Source organism: Maniola hyperantus, chromosome 23, assembly GCF_902806685.2.
Source record: "Maniola hyperantus chromosome 23, iAphHyp1.2, whole genome shotgun sequence".
In the NCBI taxonomy this organism is placed as follows: Eukaryota; Metazoa; Arthropoda; class Insecta; order Lepidoptera; family Nymphalidae; genus Maniola; species Maniola hyperantus.
Window position 1 is genome coordinate 8,062,212 of NC_048558.1, and position 24,611 is coordinate 8,086,822.

The window sequence follows — 24,611 nt, forward strand, 5'->3', positions numbered from 1 at the left end:
TTCATTATTAACGTCATGCTGTACAGAAGGCGATCAATGACATCACAAGGCGATAAACGACAAATATTTTTAAATTTTTTAACATAATGAAGTCGGTTAAAAATAGAGTAATTTCTGCGAGAAAATATTTTTAGCAGCATTTTAGTTATGTGATTTAGTAATATGTGGCTGAGACACTTTTCATAACAGTCCAATACCCTATTTATCCCTTTTGGGACAGGCAAAGATCATAGGCTATACAGCCTGATAAATCATAGATAATTAATTTTTCATGAGTAGTTCAAACTCATATAGTATCATGCATTTCTTTTATTTTTTTTTGGCATATTTAAAAAATGTTTTTGATTTTTCTGTCACTAATTTACATTACACATTTTATTATTGGGTGGTTTCAATAAATATTTCTTTAATGAAACTAATTTATTTTATTTTATTTTTACCCACATCTAAAACTGCGTTCTGAATGTGATGTAAAAGTTTAAAAAAGTCGAGGTTTATAATTAATAATAATACTAATAATTAATTAATAAAGTAAAATAAATTTTAAGAGGAAAATAAATTTTAAATATCCACACATTTCTAATGAACGTGCACTAAAACCGTCTTTACATTGTACGATCCGACATTGAAAACGACTGTCGATCCGGTATTTGGATTTTGTTTCTATAGTATACCTCAGTATCTTTTTACACGCTTTATAAAAAGTAATTAAAGTTTTTTTACACGTGATTCAAAAAGTAGTTTTTGAGTTTTCACTAAAAAAGCTAGGAATTAGAAAATCGGATGTTTGTTAAAAAACTATACTGAGGACCAATGCTAGTAGTTTGGTCATAAGTTTTTGGCAATAACTTAAAAACTACTTTTAAGGACGAGTTAGTTTCTAGTTTGGGTTAAATGATGGAAGAGTCTAGAGATGATCAAGGAAACTTTAATTTCTAACTTTGTCGTGCATTATTATTTAAAAAATATATACATATATATTAATGTTATTATTGCATGTAGAAAATATTTAAAAGACACTCATATTGTTTTAAGAAACGTGTATCGAGCAACGTTGTTATTTGTCAAAAATTGCATGATCCTTTTTTATAAATAGCAATGCTTCTAAGTAATTTATCGATCGATAACCGATAGATTAAGTAATTTGAAATGTGTCAATATTAATGCAAAGTATAAGACGTCCAGTGCACATTACGATCCCCAAATATCGGATTCGCACCCGAGAAATATATCGTATCGTACAAGTGAAAATACTTTAAGAGTAAAAAGATATAATTGATAGTTTAGTTAAGGTTAGAGTACATTGTGATTTTTTAAAAATTAATTATAATTAAATTATTTATTACATCCCTGTTGATGTTGGGCGGATTGAAGGATTATTTATATCTTAGAGAACGAAGTATGTTTAAAAACCATACAAAGAACATTTTCTTTGCAATGGGGGCTCTAATTTACAATGATTGTACACGGGACTTGTGATTTAGACATTGCTATTAACGCAATCGTTGTTTAGCTGCATTGCCTTGTTGATCTATCTGGTTAGCAAGTTCGAATGCGAATAAGGAGGTCCTGAGTTCGATTCCCGGGTCTGGCCCAAAATAGGTATAGTGCGTTTGAGAAGGCTCGCCATATTTGCTCTGCTTGTCAAACGGCAAACGGCCTACTTTTTACATGACCGGTCTTTTACTACTTTTGAGTTTGATAAATATTATTACTTTATTATAAACTAGGATAAAAATAATGACGTACCTACGCTGAAAAAAATATTAAAATCCAACAAAGATTTACAAAGTTACAGGCATATTAATTTTGGAGTGGCAGGGTTTTCTATCCCTTTCTCGTAAAACGAAAATTTGTATGAAACCGCACTAAGCTACTATGGCATTTGTCAAAATGACGTCATAATTCTATATTGCTATCTCTGTCTAATCAGAAATATTTAAATGCTTATAACTTTTTTATTATTTGATCGATTTAATTAGTTTCTTCAGTCATTATTTTTATCCTAGTTTATATTAAAGTAATAAAAAAATTGGAGTCAAATACCCAGTTGATACAGGAAATATGGCAAGTCCTTCCTCATTTACGTATTATAATCTATACCTAACCATTTTTCGTCAAGAAATTCTCAGTGCTAGCCCGGGAATCCCTCTGTCTTGCGCCTGATTTCTCTCCGGTCGTGTCGGATTGCCATCAAAAGGAAATGCTGCATTTGAAATGAGGAAGTTTCAGGGCAATACGTTCGATAAAATTTTCATAGATGGCGCTAAATAACCCCACCACTAAAGATGAAAAATAATACCTGTATCTATAATATGATCTATGCTTTAATGTTTAGATCGTGTCAATCAATGACATAGATGACGAGTAAGAGCTAGCGTGCACTGCCATTTTCCTAACGTTTCTTCCCCACAAAATGTGTGAACTATAATAGAAGTAATTAATTTATTTCACATCCGATTTAGTTTAAAAAATTAAAGCATATATCATATAGATATAGGTATTATTTTTCATCTTCGAATTTCATTTCATCGAACGTTGCCTTGAAACTTCCTCTTTGTGAATGATTTGGTCTAGCCAATGATATACCATAGATAATGTTGCGTTCATATTAGTTGCGTGTAAAATCCATTCTCGCTTATAAAGAGTGAGTGAATAGGCATCTAGGCAAGACGCGCTCTATCTTAAGCTGCATAATCACTTGCCACCAGGTGTGAAGTGATTGCAGCCAAGCGCTAGTCTATAATATTAAAAAAAATAAGACAGGAGATATGAAACGCCCGAGGGTATAGTGCATTCAATATTAACTGGCGTGTTTCCACTTGAGACCGTCATTATCAATAACAATAGGATACATGCGACATACCACGTAGACAATAAGGGGTAATAAACCAAACACTCATAGAGCCCATTCATTTTTAAAGAAGCCGGTTCAACCTCATATATTTTGTTGCAAACCAACCAGTGGCACCGATTCTAAGCACAACCTAATTTTAGAGTATTCGCACCCTCTTCTTACTATTGTAATATGAAAAGGACAGAAGCAGTTTGACATTTCTAAATTTAATTTTTAGATGGTAAAACCCGTGATTTTAGCACGCACTTGCGAACCTGCTGTTTAAATTTGTATTGTGCACTAAAATTTAGAGTCTTTAAATGTAAAAGTCATGTTCCGTTCCTTTTTTAGCATTAGTAAAAAGAAAAGGATGCAGATACTCTAAATTTAGTTTAGAGAGAGACTAGAGAATCGGGGCCAGTGTTGATACTTTTGAATTCACCCGCCACGACTTAATCCTATTGTTATTGCTAATGACGGTTTGGAGTGAAAACACACCAGTTAATATTGAATGCACAAGAGAGCGAATGTGACCTAAATGTGATGTTGAATAGAATGTTATCTATGTTATAATATCCTTGGAACTGGCCAAATCTGGTATAAAAAAATAATTCTACCAGATGGATAATAATTATTGTAATTTTGTAAAAAGACAGTTTTTAAATCTTCAATAAATTACAAATAATAAACCAATTTTTAAAGTTGCCTGTTTTTTTTTACGATGAGATAGACGTTAATTTTAATTTCTTATTTTCTTTTATCGTAATTATCGTTTTTTTTTTATTTATATCATTATCATTTTCAAAAAAAAAAATGTGTAGTACAAATATTATAATGCATAATTTTGAGAACTCACACGCCATATTTGCTCTATGTGTCAACTTTTATTTCAAAAGTATAAGTCCCGCAAATTGCTAATGCGCGCCGCCAATTTAGTGACGGCTGCACTAGACTGAAGCTATGAGCTGATGGTATATTTTTATTTCGGCTGACGGCAAAATCGCCATTTTGCCGTCAGCCGAAATAATGTGTTCAAGGCAAAATCGTCATTTCGATGTTAATGAGACATGGTTCCAGCGCAATAGCAATTTGCGGGATTTATACAGTTAGGGACTATAAAATCGTACTTTTGAGATGACAGTTGACACTAAGTAAATATGGCGAGTGAGTTCTCATAATTAACCAATATTAAAATAGAATTTAAAGTAAATGGAACTGCTCATGATAAATTAAAAATAAAGGGTTGCTCACGTATCAGAGGTGTTAAGGCGCGTGCACACTTTGGCGGATCACTGCGTATCAAAATCATGCCTTCATTATACCTATTAATTTACCACCAGCGCGGGGTGATTTGACATTGGTTGGTTCTACATTGCTGCTTCATTGAGTGATATTAAAATATTTTAAACGTAGAAAACCTTCAATGGATTAAAAATACATGTCCAATTACTATGAGGTCGGTAGATATCATTCAGTGTTAGCTATAACACCACGTAAGTCAAAATTAGCAACTTCGCTTTTACGAAAAAACAGCATATAATTTGTGGTTTGGATTGTTTGATAGATATCATGCCGTTACTTTTTACTCAAGAGTTTCTATTGGACATTTTCTGGCTTCTGATTGGCCGAAACGACGCGTCTCTCAGTTCTCTAACCAATAACATCAATGGGTCAAATCACCAAAAAATTGCTTGCGTTACTTATAAGCGAGGTTCAGACTAGCAAGAACTTCTTGCAAGTTATTCCGCAAGTACTTGCGGAAAACTACAAAACGTGCGGAAGTGAGCTTGACGTGATTGTTTACACGGTAGAAATAGCTTGCTGAAGTCAACTTCTGCAAGTTTTGTTGCTAATCTAAACCTCGCTATACGAATTCTTAGTTATTTTAAGCAAATATTCGTCAAAATATTTTTCGTATTATTTGGGTGGTTAGATTACTTTTGTGTCTATAAATAATATAGCAAAAAATTATCATTTTCGTGTGGATATAAAACGCCTCGTCGAAATGTGCGCGTGCGTTAAATTTTCTAAACTTTTATAGATTGATTATAGATTGTATAAATTTTTTAAATCTTAGATACTTACCTAATCTTAATATTTAGTAGATTCAGAGAAAAACTTGCATTGATTATGAAAATGAGCCTCCTTTATACACTTAGGTACAGTACGCGGCAGAAAATAATGGACATTTCGGCTTTGTAGAGCGTTGTCTCTGTCACTCATACCTATGTGACGTTTTGTCGGTCTCAACGACAGAGACAATGCTCTACAAGACCGCTACCTCTTTCTAAAGGTCGATGTACATCACTTTCGGCCGTGTACTGTACATTCAGTTTTCGAAACGCTATTCAAATTAACGGAAGCTATTTTGAACAGAAAACTATGACACCACCCAGGAAGGATGTACAGTGCCACCAACTTATCTGGGTGGCCAAAATTGGAACTAGAGCCACGTGAGCCGCCATGGTTGGTGACTCAAAATGGTTACAACTCACTGAGATTCTTGTCTCTATCATTTGTATGGGATTAAGTAACAGAGAGAGCGCTATAGTAACTTATTTCTGGGGATAGAGTATGAGTATTTCTCAAAAATGTGTGAGACAAAATGTTATAAGACGTAAAAACCAGTCGAAATGGTCTCCCAAGTCTGCAGACTCCAATGTGATCGATATTCGATATGTCGTGTTTAAGTTTAGATGGTTAATTTATTGTTTCACGTTTCCTATATTTTTTTTGAAAATAATAAAATAGAATATGATAGAAATCTTTTTGGTCGTTTTCTTTATATTCCCCTTAGACTAGGTATAGAGAAATATTCCCTCAATGCCCTCATATCACTGATGCTACAACAACAAAGTCCGCTGGACCTGCGATTGTCGATCTGTTTTACAAGCAACTTGATTTCCGCCATTCCGTAATTAAATATTTGTGATGAGAAATCTGCCAACACGAAGACCATTTGACATACTAACTTGTGCCAATTTTATAGTCCGTTCAAAATGACTCCACACGCGCCATTTTAACTCTATGGCTCAACTGTCATGTCACAAGTACGGTTCACCTTTAAAATAAGGACTAAAATCGTACTTTTGACATGAAATTTGACACAAAAAGTTAAAATGGCGCGTGCAGAGTTAAAACGCGTTATACCGTTGAGATTATCCAACGATAGTAGGGTGGACTAGTTGAAATTCTCTGGTCCGTGGATATAGCGCGTCGGCAAACTATAGACCGCGACAGGTTGAGATGGCAATCGGGGTATGAGGCGGGGAGACGCCCCGCACACCTGCACGTCACCCGCACCGGGTTAGTGCGGTGCGTTCCCTCTCCGATTGCCATCTCGACCATAGTTGAACATTGACGCGAATGGCGGGTGCACGCGATTGGTTGATCAGTTGGCGCGGGTGCACGTCATTGGTTGATAAGCTGACCCTTGCTTCCTGGGATTCGTCAACTTTCTCCCACTACGCCAATGAAAGCAAAATGAAACAAAATTTTAAATAATTTTCTTTATTATGTATATTTGCTTATAATATCGCAGTTTCTGTAACATAAATGAAAATAAAAAAAGAAAGAAAAAAACACCGACGCGATCGCATTTAAGTACAAACGAAACGAAATTATTATTCAGTCAAAGTATAAAACTCAATACAATTAAATGTATATCGATTACAATAAGTAGGCAGGTAATAATATTATTATAGTATTAATTATTATTGTCATGTATTTAGATATTTATATAAATATTTTTTACATTATTGTCATATAAATATTAATCTTACACTTAAGCATATTATTATTCTTTGTGAATTTATAATATTATACATTCGCATTCGCCATTACAAAATAATGCGGCAATCACTCAAATAGTCAAGCTATTATATAACTTATTATAGATATGACAAAACGTACAAATCTTGGCAGGCTTATACCAAAACCGGCGGCTTTTTAGTGTACTTACCAATTTAAAATCTGTACCCTATCCGCGGAAGTTAATAAGTAGGTACAGCGCTCTCTCTGTTACGTAATCCCATACAAATGATGAGTCATCGACCAATCACAAACGAAACTATGTTTTCTAAATAATTTTAAATACATATCAAAAATTGCGGAACCGGCATGACTCGAACCTGCGTCTTCTGGGTTCGCGCCCGACGCCTTGACCGCTAGGCCACGGTTTCGCTTACTGCCAGTGACGAAAGTGATATGTATATTACTCAGTACTGAAGCGACTGTTAATGCCATCTAGTAGCGACACTTTGCAGTTATCGAAACTACTTTCAAAAGCCCATATTACAATTTTTGACCATATGTATTTAAAATATTTAGAAATTTCCTTGAAGTGTAGGTAAAAAAAAACACTATCATAAAAATTATAAAATATGTTTTCTAATTGAATTCCGAAAGTTTTTTAAAACAACTTCGATTTGAATTTCGAATGTTTTTTGAGAACATGTTTGTGATTGGTTGGTGACTCAAAATGGTTAACGCTCACTGAGATTTTTGGCTCTATCATTTGTATGGGATTATGTAACCGCGGATAGGGTATAAGGTTATAGGTATCTTTCGCAAAGATATGAAGCCGGCTTTGTAATCGAAGTAGGTAGAACAATCTCTATATAATTTTACTAATACTTAGCACCGAATTTTTATATTGTGCGTTAAGTACCTAAATGGCACCTCTTTTACAAATAAATATTAAAACAATACTATTCCGTGATAGCACCCAGCTATATAATGCGTAAAAAATGACTCCTCACGCGCCATTTTAACTTTTTGTGTCAAATTTCATGTCAAAAGTACGAGTTTAGTCCTTATTTTGAAGGTGAACCGTACTTTTGACATGACAGTTGACCCATAGAGCTAAAATGGCGCGTGAGGAGTAATTTTTTTACGATCTATAGTAAAATTTTGTCTATAGTTATTCAAAATATATAAAAAAAAATAGGTAAATGTTTTTAACAAAATATTCATAAAAGGAGCAACAACACTTACTTATATTTAACAATTTATGTATAAATTGATGTTTCAATTTGAAATACTTAAAACTTCTAGAGGCACGATATTTATGAGAGTTCACTCAAGCTGTTTTTGCACGACAAAACGCGACCGTTATTTACTTCCGTACGTGTTATTAAAATGGCCGCCAAACAGAACAGCTGTTCTTTTCGAGGTGTTCTAAAATACTCTTTTTAGTTACTGCCATAGTTTTTTCAAAAATTATGTAAGTCAATAAAATATATAAAAATTGGCATCTTTTTAGTTAAAAATAATTTATTGTCACAAAATTAGACCTTAAAATAGAGATACATATCTGGTATAATTTTTTTTTTTTGATAAATACTTCAAAATTAAAACTAAACTTTCTTTTTCGATATAGTATGTATAGAAGGATCCTTAAAAACTATGTAACTTTTATATATTTTACAGTAAATATATCAAAAAGTACATAGTGTTGGCAAAAATCCATAAATTACGTAAATTTTGACCTCTACATATAGTGCTTTACTATATTTCTTGTAACGACTCGATGCGGGTACATAAAAAAGTCGTGTACTTAATAAGTATATAGTCCATAAAAAGTGACTCCTCACGCGCCATTTTAACTCTATTGGTCAACTGTCATGTCAAAAGTACGGCCACCTTTAAAACAAGGACTAAAATCGTACTTTTGACATGAAATTTGACACAAAAAGTTAAACTTTACGCGTTGTAATTAACTTAAAAGTCTGCGAAATGTAAATCCAACCGTAATATTAAGTAGTTTTTTTACGCTTATGGTGAAAAACACTCATTTTTATATATTATATATATAGTATAATATATTATAATATAATAAATTTTCGTAATTTATGGATAGACCTCTAAATCTAATTGCACTTTTATTCAAGGCACCGTAATTCAAAATGCAACTACTATCAGTCCTATAGATACAAATAAATATTATTTTTCTTTTATTAATGCGAAACCTTGTATTTTAATACTAAAGATGTCATGAATTTGTAGCTTAAGGCGAATTGTCACGGTACACTTTGACAAAAATTACTGTTTTTTTTTTTTGAGTTTTCAAGTTTGTGAGAACTCACCTTAAATGAATTTTTAATAATACTTTAGACTAGATTTCTTAACTAACGAGTAACTTCTTATAAATGAAAATTGATAAATAATTACAATTAGTATTAATATTAATAGACAAATTAAAATAATAATACAAACGTTTGAAATCAGATCGAAATAATTGAGATTTAAAAAAAAAATAAGTGGCAAGAGTTGAGAATCAGATGTTTCAATGCTTGTATGTTAAAAAATAATGCTTTGGTAAATTTTGAGGCGGTTCCGACTCCACTCGATGGTCACTAGAAAAAAAAATTAGACTTAAAAAAATTTAAACTAAAAAATATACTTATTGAAAAACAGTTTAATATATGTATATGTATAATAGTCTTAGTCTTATTTTGTTTCGGGCTCTCTATGGTATTATAAAGTTCTAGAGTTATTTCTCTGTAATATTACAAAGTCCTAGAAAATTTTGGAATTATGTGTCTCCATATGGGAATTGGGAAGAACCCAAATACTTATTAGATGAACAATAGCAAATATTAGCTAATAACAAACAATAGCAAATATAGATATCTTTCTTTAATATATCAAAGGAAAAGGTGACTGACTGACTGACTGATCTATCAACGCTCAGCTCAAACTACTGGACGGATCGGGCTGAAATTTGGCATGCAGATAGCTATTACAACTTAGGCATCCGCTAAGAAAGGATTTTTGAAAATTCAACCCCTTAAGGGGTGAAATAGGGGTTTGAAATATGTGTAGTCCACGCGGACGATGTCTCAAGGATAACCTAGTCTAGTATAATATAAGTGAACTCACCACAAATCGGTTAACTTTTGTTGCAACAGTTTTATTGACGGTTGTCGTTTGAACCTTCATGTTCTCAAACTTTTGACGTAAACTGCAACAGAAATAAGTCAATGGTCACGAAAAGTATTATCACGATTTCATTATATTTTCAGTAACACCTGTAAATGATGTCATATCAGCATATAAGCACGTTGTGTCAAAGAAATGGCTCCATCTATTAGTAGGTCTCTTACTCTCCAACCATTGTACTTACAAAATAGCGTTAGCACCCTCAGCGCGTTGCAACATTCAAGAGTCGCCATCTATTAGCGATGTCCGAAACATACCTCTTAGCGACCTCTCAATGAGGGCGGTGGGAAGTCACGGCTCGTCGTCTCTCTCACTCTCTGACCAAAACCAATGCTCGAAACGAACGTGGAAACTCTTCGTAGTACTTACACATAATATTACTATATCTTCAGCGCGTTGTAACATACACGTGGCGCCATCTATTAGCGATGTCCGAACTCCGAAACTTACCTCTTAGCGGTCTCCAGCTGGGATTCGCCGTCCTCTTCATACTGCCTCTCAATGAGGGCGGAGGGAGGTCGCGGTTCGTTGTCCCTTTCACTCTCTGACCAATGTTCGAAGCGATCGCGAAAACTTTTGGTACGGGCCAGTTGTTGAGCCTGGAAACAAAAATCGATATATTATTTCTACTTGAGAAAAAGTTAGTGCCTACGTCACAAAAGGATCCTGCTGTCAAAATGTCAAGTTTCTAACCCCAGTTACAGTTCACGACGACGCTTCACCCACACTGGCAGGCGTCAAACGTTACCTACATTCGACGCTAAGTAGGCCGTAATAAGACAAGGTTTCTTTGATTTCACGTCACTCCTAGCCTAATATCTGACAGATTTCAATTTCAGCTGCTCGATTCCGTAAAGCTAGCTGTAAGCATATCAAGCATCTAAAATAAAATAATAAAATAAAATAAAATAAATAAGATAAAACCTGCATCAATCATTATCACAATCGCAATCGTTGCGATTGGCGAATTGATGGTATTCTTGTTGCCACAATGTATTGTAGCCAATAGTTAGCGAGCATGAATTAATCAAAGGTGATTGCGATCGAGACTTTATAGCTGTCATTCTATTATTCTATATTCTATTTCTACCGCAATCGAGCACCAGGATCAAACCGAGAGTTTCCTCTTTTTAGTTCACTCTGCCTCAGTGGTTTGGGCTGTGCGTTGACAGATCAGTCAGTCAGTCAGTCAAGACAAGTCTATTTATGTTTAAATAGAGTAGTAGAGTCACAGACCTGTTTGAGCGCCTCGTCCCTCTGCACGGCCTCCTCGTATCGGCGGCGGTGCTCGTCCTCGCTGTCCTCCTCACCCTCCGAGCTGTACTCTGACGACGAGTCCAGGTGACGACGCTCCTCCCCGGGGGGCGGGGGGGTGAAACGCTTCAGGGGTTTTGGACCTGGGGAGAACGGTATTTATTAGCGTTTCTTCTTCTAGCGTAGACCAAAGGTTAGGAACCACTTAAATTAATTGGATCTCATGTTGAATTATCGGGTTCAACATAACTGCACTTATAGTCATAAGTGACCTTAAGTGACCTTAAGCATCAAGGTTGGTTGCACTGCTCCTCCAGTTGGCGCAAGACAACCAACCTTACGTCAATTGAATTTCAGGGATCTTTCCTCCCAGTGCAGTGTGGTCATCAGTGATGAGCTGGAACTCTATTGGAAGAAAAAATCCCCGAACTAATTGAAGGCTTTAGCAGCTTATACCATGGTAAGCTGCGATCTTCCCAGGCTTACTGAAAGTACTAACCTTGTTGCTCCTCTGGTCGGTTGCGCTGCTCCTCCAGTTGGCGGAAGACAGAGATCATCCTGGACGCGGTCTGGCGACTGGCCGCCAGCCCGGCGTCCGCCGCTGGCTCATCGCTGCGGACCACGCTGGGCTCATGGTAGACTTCCGGGGACGGGGACTTGGGACGCTGAACCAAAGAGAAGTGTATAAAGACCGATTGAGTTTGGCGAAAAAAATAATTGTAGAAAGCACGTAACTGTGACTGTGGCTTTCAAATTTCAAGATGTCCGTGACTTGATGAAGATGAATTTTTGATTGGGTACATATCACCAGAAAATTTTCTGTCAAAAAATTCTATTGTGTATCTCAAAGCTTTCTGCTCATACATACTAGACCTCACAAATTGTAAGATGGATTCTTCTGATGCTCGCAGAGTATCTGCGATAGAAAGTTTTTTCACAGACAATTTCTGGTACTATACAGCCGGATGTAGAGTGATCATAGACTCACATTTTTCTTTTAAAATGACACTGGGCTTGTACCTAGAGCTTGAAAATGTACCCAGAATAAAAAATAAAAAAAATAAAAAAAGGAGTTTGAAGAGGACCATGCATAGATTATCTACTATATACTAGAGATAGATGTGCGACTCTAGATTTCTTTTTCAAAGTTACGCGTGTGCTCACATCTAGAGGGCACTAAAAGCGCGCTAGGCGTGCGAGAGCGCGAAAATTTAAATGCTATTTAAATGTACTTTACTAGAATATTTTATATTTTTGAACATGTTTTAAAAAAATATCAATAATTCCATTAACGTTTGTTTAAAACATGTTTAAAAATATATATTACAAGACTGACTCTTTAAGATACTAAATTATAAAACACTATAGAAATAAAAAGGTTTTAAGGTTTTGTAAAATATTTTATTTTCATAAATTCGTAACTAGGTACATAAAATACATACCCAAATTCAAGACCCACGAGATTGTGAAATAGGTAACGCTCAAATCCAAAATTTTTGGTTATTTACTTTTCATAACTTTCATATTACTACCACAACTGGTGTATTTCAACGATCTTCAAACTGGTGATTGCAAATTTGATAATTCGTAACTATATATTATTTCATTATCAGTCTTGCTTTCTAAATGTTGTCCTATCTCTTTTCATTGTTTAAATGGTTTCAAAGAGAGGAGTAGCCAGGTTTTGGAAAGCCATGCAAACATCTGAAAAAGTAATAACATAAAATATGCATTAGTCTATACTTACTTATTGTACCTACTTAATTAGTTGATAGCTGATACCTATAATATAAAAATAACTTAGTCAATAAAGTTCAAAACAAATGTTGTAAGTACACTTAATTACAAAACAAAAAAATTACAGAATTAGTAGTTAATAATCCATAGCAATATGATAAATGCAAAAGTGTGTCAACCTGTCTGTATGCTAGCTTTTTACAGTAAATTTGTGTAACCGTTTATGATGAAAGTTAGTACAGAGATAACTTGCATCCAGGTAAGGACATAGGCTTCTTTTGTCACGGAAAACTCAAACAGTTCCCATGGGATTCCCAAAAACCCTAAATCCACGTAGACAAAGTGGTGGTCATCATCTGTTTGGTACAGAGATAGCTTGCATCAGACTGTTGTAACTTGTAGGCCACATTTATCCCGGAAAATTGGACTTCTCACGGGATTTCTAAAATAGTTTTTTCGAGCGGACGAAATCGCAGGAACTATATACCTAGTATCATGATAAAATACCTAATGTGCTAATGGTGCCTTAATGGTGCATAGAGTTTGACTCATTGAAGTAATTTTGAGTTAGATTACGAGTAAGCTGATTTTATACTTACCGAATTAGTCACATCCAGACACACATCGAGATCTCCGTGGCATTTTTCTGCACAAATATATTCACAGAAAAATCATTTCACAAAGCAAAAACAAGTCCGTAATCCGTAGCCGTGGTCAATCGTTCAGGCATGAATCGAGTCACTAAATCAATCCTTAGAATATAGTTATCGAGGTGGTGAAAGGAAATACAGACTACAGAGTCCTGTTATTAAAGCAGAGTCAGATAGATTTAACAGAAATATAAATATTTACTACAGCACACGAAAGCATGAAAACTTGGTTATAATTTATTAATGTCATTAAAATTACACCAATGTGCCCGCCATCTATTGACGTCTTTTGTAAACTGTTCTCTATTTGTTTAGCCGTGCTCGCGCTTAGATGGCACCACAAGCGATTTTCAATTTGCGATTTTTTAATGTTCTAGAGTTGCACCCCTATGGGACCATGGATTCAAAGTTTGAAGATGACTACAGACTCAGAATTATGGATCCATAATTTAAAGAGATTCATGGTTAAAAATGATCATAAAGAATCACTGAGAAGATTCGATTTGTCAATTTTTAAGTTTTTAGTACTGATTACAAAAATTCTGATGCCGTATTATTTTTAAAAATTTGATACCTGGCTTTGTTTTCTGTGCTTCTTGATGGGTGTTTATTATAAAAATTATGTTTATTTTCAAATCCACAATGGTGGTAATTTTTTTTTAATGATTGTAGTTTTATGGAGTGTAAGGGAGCCATGTCCAGCAGTGGACGTCCATACCTGCGTGTGCCTGGGCGGCGTCATACGGAACTCCTTGCGTTTGTTCTCAGGTTTATATGTCTCGAAGAACTTGAAGCGGTCCGATATGTCCGCCGTCTCGATTTTCACGTCTTCTAGTTTGTCAGCCGCTCGGACCACGTCTTTTGGTATGAAGGGCTGAAAAAACAGCACGTCTTTTGGTATGAAGGGCTGAAAAAACAGCACGTCTTTTGGTATGAAGGGCTGAGAAACAGCACGTCTTTTGGTATGAAGGGCTGAGAAAACAGCACTCTTTTGGTATGAAGGACTGAAAAACAACTATTCTTTTGGTATGAAGGGCTGAAAAAACAGCACGTCTTTTGGTATGTAGGGCTGAGAAAACAGCACGTCTTTTCTGGTATCATCTTAGGATCAAAGATACTTTTCCAAAAAATGGGTAAAATACCCTATGGACAGATACGACAGCCAGACAGGCAACGAAGTGATCCTGTAAGGGTTCTTTTTTTCTTTCGAGGTAGGTACGGAACCCTAAAAATAACACTTACGATCTCCTTCCTCTTGGGCGGGTCCTGTGCGGGCGGCGACAACGGCGCCATGTGCTTGGCGTTTGCGTCCAGCTCAAGGAAGATAGACCGAGACTTTTTGGCTATACCTGCGCAAAGGGAATCCATTGCTCAAAATTGTGCTATCCTTTTCCGATATTATTAAGAAAAGGATAGCACTATCAATCCTTCTATAGCACATAGAGAATAGCGCCATCTATTAGTTATGACACCAACAAGTAGTTTTAGTGTGTTACGGTAGACGGCAGCAGGAAATTTCAGTGTCAGTTCGTTTTACTAAAAACTTAACTTTTCCACAAAGAACCTCTTTGGGTATTTAACGCCATCTAATGAGCAGTAGTGACTTTCAGTGTGAGTTTATAGATGGCGTATGAGGTGCCAAAGTTCTCGCTGTTTTGTGTTTTTTAAATTTATTTACGGCCCTGGATGTCGGCCTTTCTAAAAATTAGTTCTGTGGTAGTTTACTAAAACCACAGACTAAACATACCTTCATTGAACAAGGACGTGTCTTCTAGCTCCCTGTTCTTGGGCGGTTGGTTTTCGTCGTTGAAAATTTCCCCGTTTTCAAACCGTTGTTTGATAGCTTTCGCCTTTTCCGCGTCTAAATCTAACTCGCGAGCGATTTTATCTGCTGAAGTTATACCTAAGGGTAAGAAAATATACATTTAATTTGATGTTTTATAGCACATGCATATTACCCTACTACATTTTATATATTAAAAGCACAGGTTTGCAACTAGCGTGGCCCCCTCAGTCCCTCTCGCTCAAGCAGATTTTCTTACTTGTGAAATGTCATTCCTTCTACACTTCACGTTGTTTGGCAAATACTCACGTACAAATACATTTTGGCAAACAAAAAAAAGTGGCCACGGTGATAAGGTCAAAACATAATCATTTTGTCACGTTCTAACAAGAGCTTAAATGCATTTAGCTATCTCGCTCTAACAGTAAGTGTCACAATAGGGCTACTTCTAAAAGTCCTTGTTCTGAGATTAAAAGTCATAGAACAAAAGTTGATTACTAATTAAATGCAAAAACTAAATACAGCTGCTTACTAATAAACACTAAGTAATTTTGTATCTAGTCTATCTATCATCATCATGATCAACCCATCGCCGGCTCACTTCAGAGCACGGGTCTCCTCTCAGAGTGAGAAGGGTTTTGGCCATAGTCTACCACGCTGGCCAAGTGCGGATTGGCAGACTTCACACACCTTTGAGAACATTATGGATAACTCTCAGGCATGCGGGTTTCCTCACGATGTTTTCCTTCACCGTTAAAGCAAGTGATATTTTAATTACTTAAAAATGCACATAACTCTGAAAAGTCAGAGGTGCCCGGGATCGAACCCCCGACCTCCGATTGAAAGGCAGACGTCCTAACCACTAGGCTACCACAGCTTAGTATCTATCTATCACATCTAGTCTATCTATCACATTTTTGTATCTAGTCTACCTACTCAGACTAAGAATCAAGGAGACTTGGCATCAAAATAATAATAACTTGTTAGAGCAAGCTAGGTGTACAGAAAAGCTCTGGAGAGTGATAAAGACACAAACACATTTTTTGTCTATGTCAAAGTTAGCTTTTTTTGTTGGGCACAGATGACAACTGTGCCCAACAAAAAAGCTCTGTGATAGTAATTTATTTTATTTAGTTTTAAATTTAGTATTGAAATTGTGTAGAAGCCATTTATTGTGCATTCCTGTGTGATCAGCTGTAAGTTGTAGCGAACGCAAATTATGAAACCTAACCTTTCATACGTAAGTACTAAGTATGATTTCTTTTGTTTTGTCCCTTTCGGGTACTAGTCAGATGAATCAAAAATATTGCTTAATATAAGTCCCGCAAATTGCTAATGCGCGTGGGCGCCAGTCAGTCAGTCTTTAGTCAAATCAGCACTAGACTGAAGTTTCGAGCTGATGGTATATTTTTATTTCGGCTGACGTTAAAGTTCTCATTTCGATGTTAATGAGACATGGTTCCAGCGCAATAGCAATTCGCCGGACTTGTAGTCTAAGGCTTAAACACTTATATATTATCGCAGTGCTTAAAACAGTTAACTTACTTTGTTCGCATTGCATCACTGACTGTTCGTACATTTCCTTGATTTTGGCTTGCTTGCCCTGGAAAAAATGTATTTCAATTAGGTACGTAAAAAATTGTAAAATGTATAAATAAAATAAATAGAATAGAATAGAATAGAATGTTTTTTTATTCATGTAAACTTTTTAAAAGTGCTTATGAATAGTCAGGTAGTTTTAATTTACCACTACAATAGATGAATATTCTTTTATAATATGGGACCATAACACAAACAGAAGCATACGTTTTTTGTTAAGATCTCGCGTACAAATACATCTTGACAAACAAAAAAAACTGGTGATAAGAACAAAAACAATCATTTTATCACGTTCTAATACAAGCCTATTTTATCACGTTCTAATACGAGCATTTAGCTATCTCGCTTTAACAGTAAGAGTCACATTAGGGCTACTTCTACAAGTATTTATTCTGAGGATTTTTCCGTATCTTCGATAAACAGAAGTTTTTTCTATAGGTTCTTCTTAATTTGCTTTATTTTGCTTTATGGCTTTCAGTAGTGCCACACCGAGCACAATGCACTTCGCCAATGTCACGTAGAATTTCTATAGGTTGAGGAACATAGATGTGTACACACTACATGTGTGCAAACGTGGTCACTTGAGCGATGACATCATGACATTTTGTTCGTGACTTGTCATCCACCTATTATGGCAAATGGTCCTATTATAAGGTCACCAGAAACAGTCTGCTGCGTATGTTCTGTATCTCCAGCTTGCGCTGGTTGTGGCGGGTAGTGTTCCGCGGCCCGTTCTCGAAGCGCCCCACCAGTTCGTTCATATCGCACGGCGACGTCTGTTCGCGTATTATGGCAAATGTAGGGTATAAGCTCACCAGAAACAGTCTGCTTCGTATGTTCTGTATCTCCTGCTTGCGCTGGTTGTGGCGGGTAGTGTTCCGCGGCCCGTTCTCGAAGCGCCCCACCAGTTCGTTCATATCGCACGGCGACGTCTGTTCGCGTATTATGGCAAATGTAGGGTATAAGCTCACCAGAAACAGTCTGCTGCGTATGTTCTGTATCTCCTGCTTGCGCTGGTTGTGGCGGGTAGTGTTCCGCGGCCCGTTCTCGAAGCGCCCCACCAGTTCGTTCATATCGCACGGCGACGTCTGTTCGCGTATTATGGCAAATGTAGGGTATAAGCTCACCAGAAACAGTCTGCTGCGTATGTTCTGTATCTCCTGCTTGCGCTGGTTGTGGCGGGTAGTGTTCCGCGGCCCGTTCTCGAAGCGCCCCACCAGTTCGTTCATATCGCACGGCGACGTCTGTTCGCGTATTATGGCAAATGTAGGGTATAAGCTCACCAGAAACAGTCTGCTGCGTATGTTCTGTATCTCCTGCTTGCGCTGGTTGTGGCGGGTAGTGTTCCGCGGCCCGTTCTCGAAGCGCCCCACCAGTTCGTTCATATCGCACGGCGACGTCTGTTCGCGTATTATGGCAAATGTAGGGTATAAGCTCACCAGAAACAGTCTGCTGCGTATGTTCTGTATCTCCTGCTTGCGCTGGTTGTGGCGGGTAGTGTTCCGCGGCCCGTTCTCGAAGCGCCCCACCAGTTCGTTCATATCGCACGGCGACGTCTGTTCGCGTATTATGGCAAATGTAGGGTATAAGCTCACCAGAAACAGTCTGCTGCGTATGTTCTGTATCTCCTGCTTGCGCTGGTTGTGGCGGGTAGTGTTCCGCGGCCCGTTCTCGAAGCGCCCCACCAGTTCGTTCATATCGCACGGCGACGTCTGTTCGCGTATTATGGCAAATGTAGGGTATAAGCTCACCAGAAACAGTCTGCTGCGTATGTTCTGTATCTCCTGCTTGCGCTGGTTGTGGCGGGTAGTGTTCCGCGGCCCGTTCTCGAAGCGCCCCACCAGTTCGTTCATATCGCACGGCGACGTCTGTTCGCGTATTATGGCAAATGTAGGGTATAAGCTCACCAGAAACAGTCTGCTGCGTATGTTCTGTATCTCCTGCTTGCGCTGGTTGTGGCGGGTAGTGTTCCGCGGCCCGTTCTCGAAGCGCCCCACCAGTTCGTTCATATCGCACGGCGACGTCTGTTCGCGTATTATGGCAAATGTAGGGTATAAGCTCACCAGAAACAGTCTGCTGCGTATGTTCTGTATCTCCTGCTTGCGCTGGTTGTGGCGGGTAGTGTTCCGCGGCCCGTTCTCGAAGCGCCCCACCAGTTCGTTCATATCGCACGGCGACGTCTGTTCGCGTATTATGGCAAATGTAGGGTATAAGCTCACCAGAAACAGTCTGCTGCGTATGTTCTGTATCTCCTGCTTGCGCTGGTTGTGGCGGGTAGTGTTCCGCGGCCCGTTCTCGAAGCGCCCCACCAGTTCGTTCATATCGCACGGCGACGTCTGTTCGCGTATTATGGCAAATGTAGGGTATAAGCTCACCAGAAACAGTCTGCTGCGTATGTTCTGTATCTCCTGCTTGCGCTGGTTGTGGCGGGTAGTGTTCCGCGGCCCGTTCTCGAAGCGCCCCACCAGTTCGTTCATATCGCACGGCGACGTCTGTTCGCGTATTATGGCAAATGTAGGGTATAAGCTCACCAGAAACAGTCTGCTGCGTATGTTCTGTATCTCCTGCTTGCGCTGGTTGTGGCGGGTAGTGTTCCGCGGCCCGTTCTCGAAGCGCCCCACCAGTTCGTTCATATCGCACGGCGACGTCTGTTCGCGTATTATGGCAAATGTAGGGTATAAGCTCACCAGAAACAGTCTGCTGCGTATGTTCTGTATCTCCTGCTTGCGCTGGTTGTGGCGGGTAGTGTTCCGCGGCCCGTTCTCGAAGCGCCCCACCAGTTCGTTCATATCGCACGGCGACGTCTGTTCGCGTATTATGGCAAATGTAGGGTATAAGCTCACCAGAAACAGTCTGCTGCGTATGTTCTGTATCTCCTGCTTGCGCTGGTTGTGGCGGGTAGTGTTCCGCGGCCCGTTCTCGAAGCGCCCCACCAGTTCGTTCATATCGCACGGCGACGTCTGTTCGCGTATTATGGCAAATGTAGGGTATAAGCTCACCAGAAACAGTCTGCTGCGTATGTTCTGTATCTCCTGCTTGCGCTGGTTGTGGCGGGTAGTGTTCCGCGGCCCGTTCTCGAAGCGCCCCACCAGTTCGTTCATATCGCACGGCGACGTCTGTTCGCGTATTATGGCAAATGTAGGGTATAAGCTCACCAGAAACAGTCTGCTGCGTATGTTCTGTATCTCCTGCTTGCGCTGGTTGTGGCGGGTAGTGTTCCGCGGCCCGTTCTCGAAGCGCCCCACCAGTTCGTTCATATCGCACGGCGACGTCTGTTCGCGTATTATGGCAAATGTAGGGTATAAGCTCACCAGAAACAGTCTGCTGCGTATGTTCTGTATCTCCTGCTTGCGCTGGTTGTGGCGGGTAGTGTTCCGCGGCCCGTTCTCGAAGCGCCCCACCAGTTCGTTCATATCGCACAGCGACGTCTGTTCGCGTATTGAATTCTGGGCGTATGACTTCTTTAGCAACGAATCTTCGTCTGGACAAAATATACATAGTATCTACAGAAACTGTTTTATTGAGACATGTTTCAGTGAATTTATGTGGTGTTGTGTGGTGTTGTGTGGTGTTGTGTGGTGTTGCATGGTGTTGCATGGTGTTGCATGGTGTTGCATGGTGTTGCATGGTGTTGCATGGTGTTGTGTGGTGTTGTTGCGTAGTGTGGTAATGAGTAGTGTTGTGTGGTGTTGTGTAGTGTTGTGTTGTGTAGTGTTGTGTAGTGTTGTGTAGTGTTGTGTTGTGTAGTGTTGTGTAGTGTTGTGTAGTGTTGTGTAGTGTTGTGTTGTGTAGTGTTGTGTAGTGTTGTGTGGTGTTGAGTAGTGTTTTGTGGTGTTGCGTATGGTTGTGTGGTGTTACATGGTATTGTGGTGGTGTTGCGTATTACTTTGCTTGTCCTGCATGACAAAACTACTAGGGGTTCAAAGTTAGTGTGGCCTGCTGTCTTCTTACCGTCTTCCTCCTCATGTTCGCTGGAGCTCAGCTCGGGCTGCACTCCGTTCAGATACTCGTCAGAGATCCCGATGTCCATTCCCTTCGCCTTGAACCTGGAACAACGGTCATCATCATCATCATCGTCGGCTCACTACTGAGCACGAACCTCCTCTCAGAATAAGCAGGTTCACCACGCTGGCTAAGTTCGGATTGGCAGACTTCACACACATTATACAGAACGCTCAGGCATACTGGACGTTTCTCCGTCAAAGCAAGTGATATTTAAATGCTGAAAAGTTAGAGGTGCGGGCCCGGGATTGAACCCCAGACCCCCCAATAAGGGTCGACGTCTACTCTTATTGCTGAGCTATCTATCACAAGTCGCAGAAACGTAATAAGTACCTACTTACCTACTTATAATGAGTATCTAATATTTTAACTAAAGAAAGACTGTGATCATTATTATAATTTATAACAGTTAACGTAAAATTATTCCAACAATACAATTTAACAATTTCAATGTTTTATTCTACTTCGCAGAACATACAGAAGGATTTATTAATATTTTCGTTTGTTCCGTTAAGTTAAACGTGTTTAGGAAGTCTGGTTATGCACTAAGATCCAGCGAGTGCCAGACCTTCGTCATTTTATAAAAGCTGTAAGTTTCTCTGCGTATTGTCCCCGACACTGGGAGGAACGATCAGCGACTATGAAGTTTGAATCATGGATGGTGGCTTTGAGAGATAACAGGTAATAATGGTCTGAAAAAATCTTACGTAAAAGTACCTATAAATTTTTTTTACATTTTCTGTGGAATAGTATTAAAAATGTACCTATATCAAATATTTGAAAAGAGCAACCGCCGAGTTTCTTGCTGGTTCTTCTCGGTAGGAAAGGCATTCTGAACCAGTGGTAGATGCATCCGACTATTCGAAAGTACTTGTAAAAGTTTATTTGAATAAAAAAGGTTTTTATTTATTTATTTTATTTATCACGTCATGCATTGCCAGATATAAGTCCCGCAAATTACTATTGCGCTGGAACCATGTCTCATTAACATCGAAATGACGTCATTTTGACGTCAGCCGAAATAAAAATATACCATCAGCTCGACACTTCAGTCTAGTGCTGATGTCGAAAAAATGGCAGTCCCGCGCATTAGCAATTTGCGGGACTTATACTTAGTATCGAGTAAATAAGCTAGTCAAATGATAAATTTGGAAATTAGAATTTATTATTATTCCAGTTTTCATATCAATTTAAAATAACCTGAGCATTTTTAACATCACAATTTCATTCATATTTACATACCCATTCATTTTTTATATTTTAAACAACAAAATTTAACAATAAATGAGTTAAAAGTTAGTAAAATTAACTAAAAACACTTTCACTTTGAACCATGTAAAATGTTAACTTTAACCGACGCTGAAAGAACACTGGACCGATTGAAGCTGATATACTTTCTTTTTTTTAACGCAAACTTACGATTACATATCTCAAAAGTTATAACAACCTTTATTTCTATATAAATAAGATTCAAAGTTGGATGCATCCACATAATATTGACTGCATATTAAAGTTGCATGCACCGCGAAGCGTAGTCTTTTTAAACGCTACTTATTTATTTGTATAACATGCATTGCGTATTTTGTTTACATATTACTAAAGTACACTTGAGCTTAGTCGGTAATGTATGTAAGATGCTTTGGTTTCGATGAAAAGTTTCGTTCGGTTTTCAGTTCACATGCTGTTGGGAGTAAAAATAGTTTAATGACGTCAAAATGTTAGTCGTTATTTGTATGCGGAATGAGACGGTTTGATAGTTGCTCCTCACTTTTTGCTGATGTTTTGATTTTAAATAGTTAGTCTACTCGCGCAAAATAATGTATTATTATTTAAATATTATCGCTCCGAAAGAATTTTTAGATTTGTCACTACACGAAAAGTGTACAAGTGAAAATGTGTAAAGACACACTTATTAAGGCGAGGTTGTTCGATGAAGAATTTCTTGATATCGAGGTTGTGTGGAAGCAAGTGGGCTTAAATTTTCAGTTGCGTATTTATACATATTGTAATTATTGTATTTTATCTAAATATATAACATGAAAAGCTAACTGGCTGACCTCAAAATTCAAGCCCTAAGCTGATAAAATAGGGATTTGAAATTGGTGTAGTCCACGCGGACTAAGTTAGGAGCATAAGCTACTCTATATAAAAGGAAAAGCTGACTGAATGATCTATCAACGTATAGCTTAAACTACTGGACGGATCGGGCTGAAATTCCGGCCAGCGTGGCGGACTATGACCTAATCCCTTCTTATTTTAAGAGTAGACTCGTGTTCAGTAGTGAACAGGCAATGGGTTGATCTAGATATTTGGAACAATAAATATTTCAAGTATCAAAACTATTTATACTGCGATAGATAATGTAGTTCATTAAATTGTTCTCTATGGAGATTCGTGGTATAATAAGTTTATTAGATGCTCGCTCTTGCATGTATTTAGGGTACTGCACTTACAAATTGATAGACATTCTTTCTGCTTCGTACTCTTTTTAGGGTTCCGCACCCCAGGGATGCCAACGGGACCATATTGTCAGTCCTCTACAGTCCATCCGTGTGTCAGAGGATTCTATCTCGTGAACCGTAATAAGGTATAGTTGAAATTTTCACAAAATGTGTATATCTATTGCCGCTATAACAACAAATAATAAAAAAATGACCGCTATGAAAATGAAAGTGTTAATTTTTATACGATGAGTTGGTATCGATCAATTTTTTATTTCATTTATTTGCGTTCTATCTAGTTGTAGAGCCTTTTTCAAATTATCATTATCTATGGTCTTCTGGTATATAAGATTCAAGTTCAAACACTTTGTTAGCGCGATATAACTTTACACAGCGCCATCTGGTATGAAATACAGGAAGTTCTCACTTGGCCAGCTTAGACAGCACAGCGGAGCTCTTCTCCCTGGGCGCTCTGTTCTCAAGGGGTGCAGGCTCCTCTTCCGGCTTGGATTTGCGCTCGAACACCTGGAACCTGGATTTGACGTCCAGAGAGGCTAGCTCCTCTAGACCCAGGTCGGGTTTGTCTGATGCTACAACAAAATAAGGGTTTTTATCAGCCATGAGTTGACGACCTCCCTGGTGCTCTATAGTCTAGCTATGCTCTAGCCATGCATCTTTAAATTGCCCACTGCGCAGGTACAAGGTCAGAGGCATTTTAACGAGACTGTATATTTTTATTTCGGCTGACGGCAAAATGACGTCATTTCGATGTTAATGAGACATGGTTCCAGCGCAATAGCAATTTGCGGGACTTATACTGAAGGTTTCACTTCAACAGTACCCCGCAGAAAATATTTCACATCGAACTTTAGAAAGAGATAACGGTTTCGTAGAGCGTTGCCTGATGTCTCTGTCGTTGAGACCGACGAAACATCACATAGGAATGAGTGACAGAGACGAAGCTCTACAAAGCAGAAAACTTTTAAGTTCGATGTGCAATATTTACTGCCGGTATCTGTACCGCGTGTGAACTGCACAAAATATGGTCTTTTTTTTCACAATCTCGAGTTTTGCTTAAACTTTTTAAAATATTCTAATGTACATAACAAGATGAAAGGATCTTACCTCTAACGACATCCGGTGGCAGTTCCACTGGCTGACTCTCGCAAATAATCATTTGATGTTTTTTAGGCGTTGCTGTAACAAAAACATTATAATTATTTATTTTTAATTTAATTATTAAAAAATGACGCTCAAAAAAAGTGTTAATATAACGAAGCGTGTAAAATTTTATGCCAAAAACTTCTTTAGTGCGATGGTGTTACAAACAGCGCCATCTTGTGTAAAACGTTGAAACTAGGACCTAA

General features: G+C 38.1%; 1 protein-coding gene across 1 annotated transcript in view; it reads right to left on the reverse strand.

Annotated features, from left to right (window-relative positions):
• Positions 1–6,336: 6,336 nt before the first annotated feature.
• The window catches only part of LOC117993346 (LIM domain and actin-binding protein 1), a 40,959-nt gene continuing 22,684 nt past the window's right edge, over positions 6,337–24,611 (reverse strand). The window contains exons 5-17 of the mRNA XM_034981148.2: positions 24,370–24,441; positions 23,672–23,834; positions 20,753–20,847; positions 20,113–20,282; positions 16,748–16,805; positions 15,167–15,322; positions 14,662–14,768; positions 14,138–14,293; positions 11,532–11,697; positions 11,015–11,175; positions 10,229–10,377; positions 9,719–9,800; positions 6,337–9,192 (exon numbers count right to left, since the gene is read on the reverse strand). Of these exons, the coding sequence (XP_034837039.1) occupies positions 9,190–9,192; positions 9,719–9,800; positions 10,229–10,377; positions 11,015–11,175; positions 11,532–11,697; positions 14,138–14,293; positions 14,662–14,768; positions 15,167–15,322; positions 16,748–16,805; positions 20,113–20,282; positions 20,753–20,847; positions 23,672–23,834; positions 24,370–24,441 (1,538 nt within the window). The 3' untranslated portion in view covers positions 6,337–9,189. The remainder of the gene's footprint in view (positions 9,193–9,718; positions 9,801–10,228; positions 10,378–11,014; positions 11,176–11,531; positions 11,698–14,137; positions 14,294–14,661; positions 14,769–15,166; positions 15,323–16,747; positions 16,806–20,112; positions 20,283–20,752; positions 20,848–23,671; positions 23,835–24,369; positions 24,442–24,611) is intronic.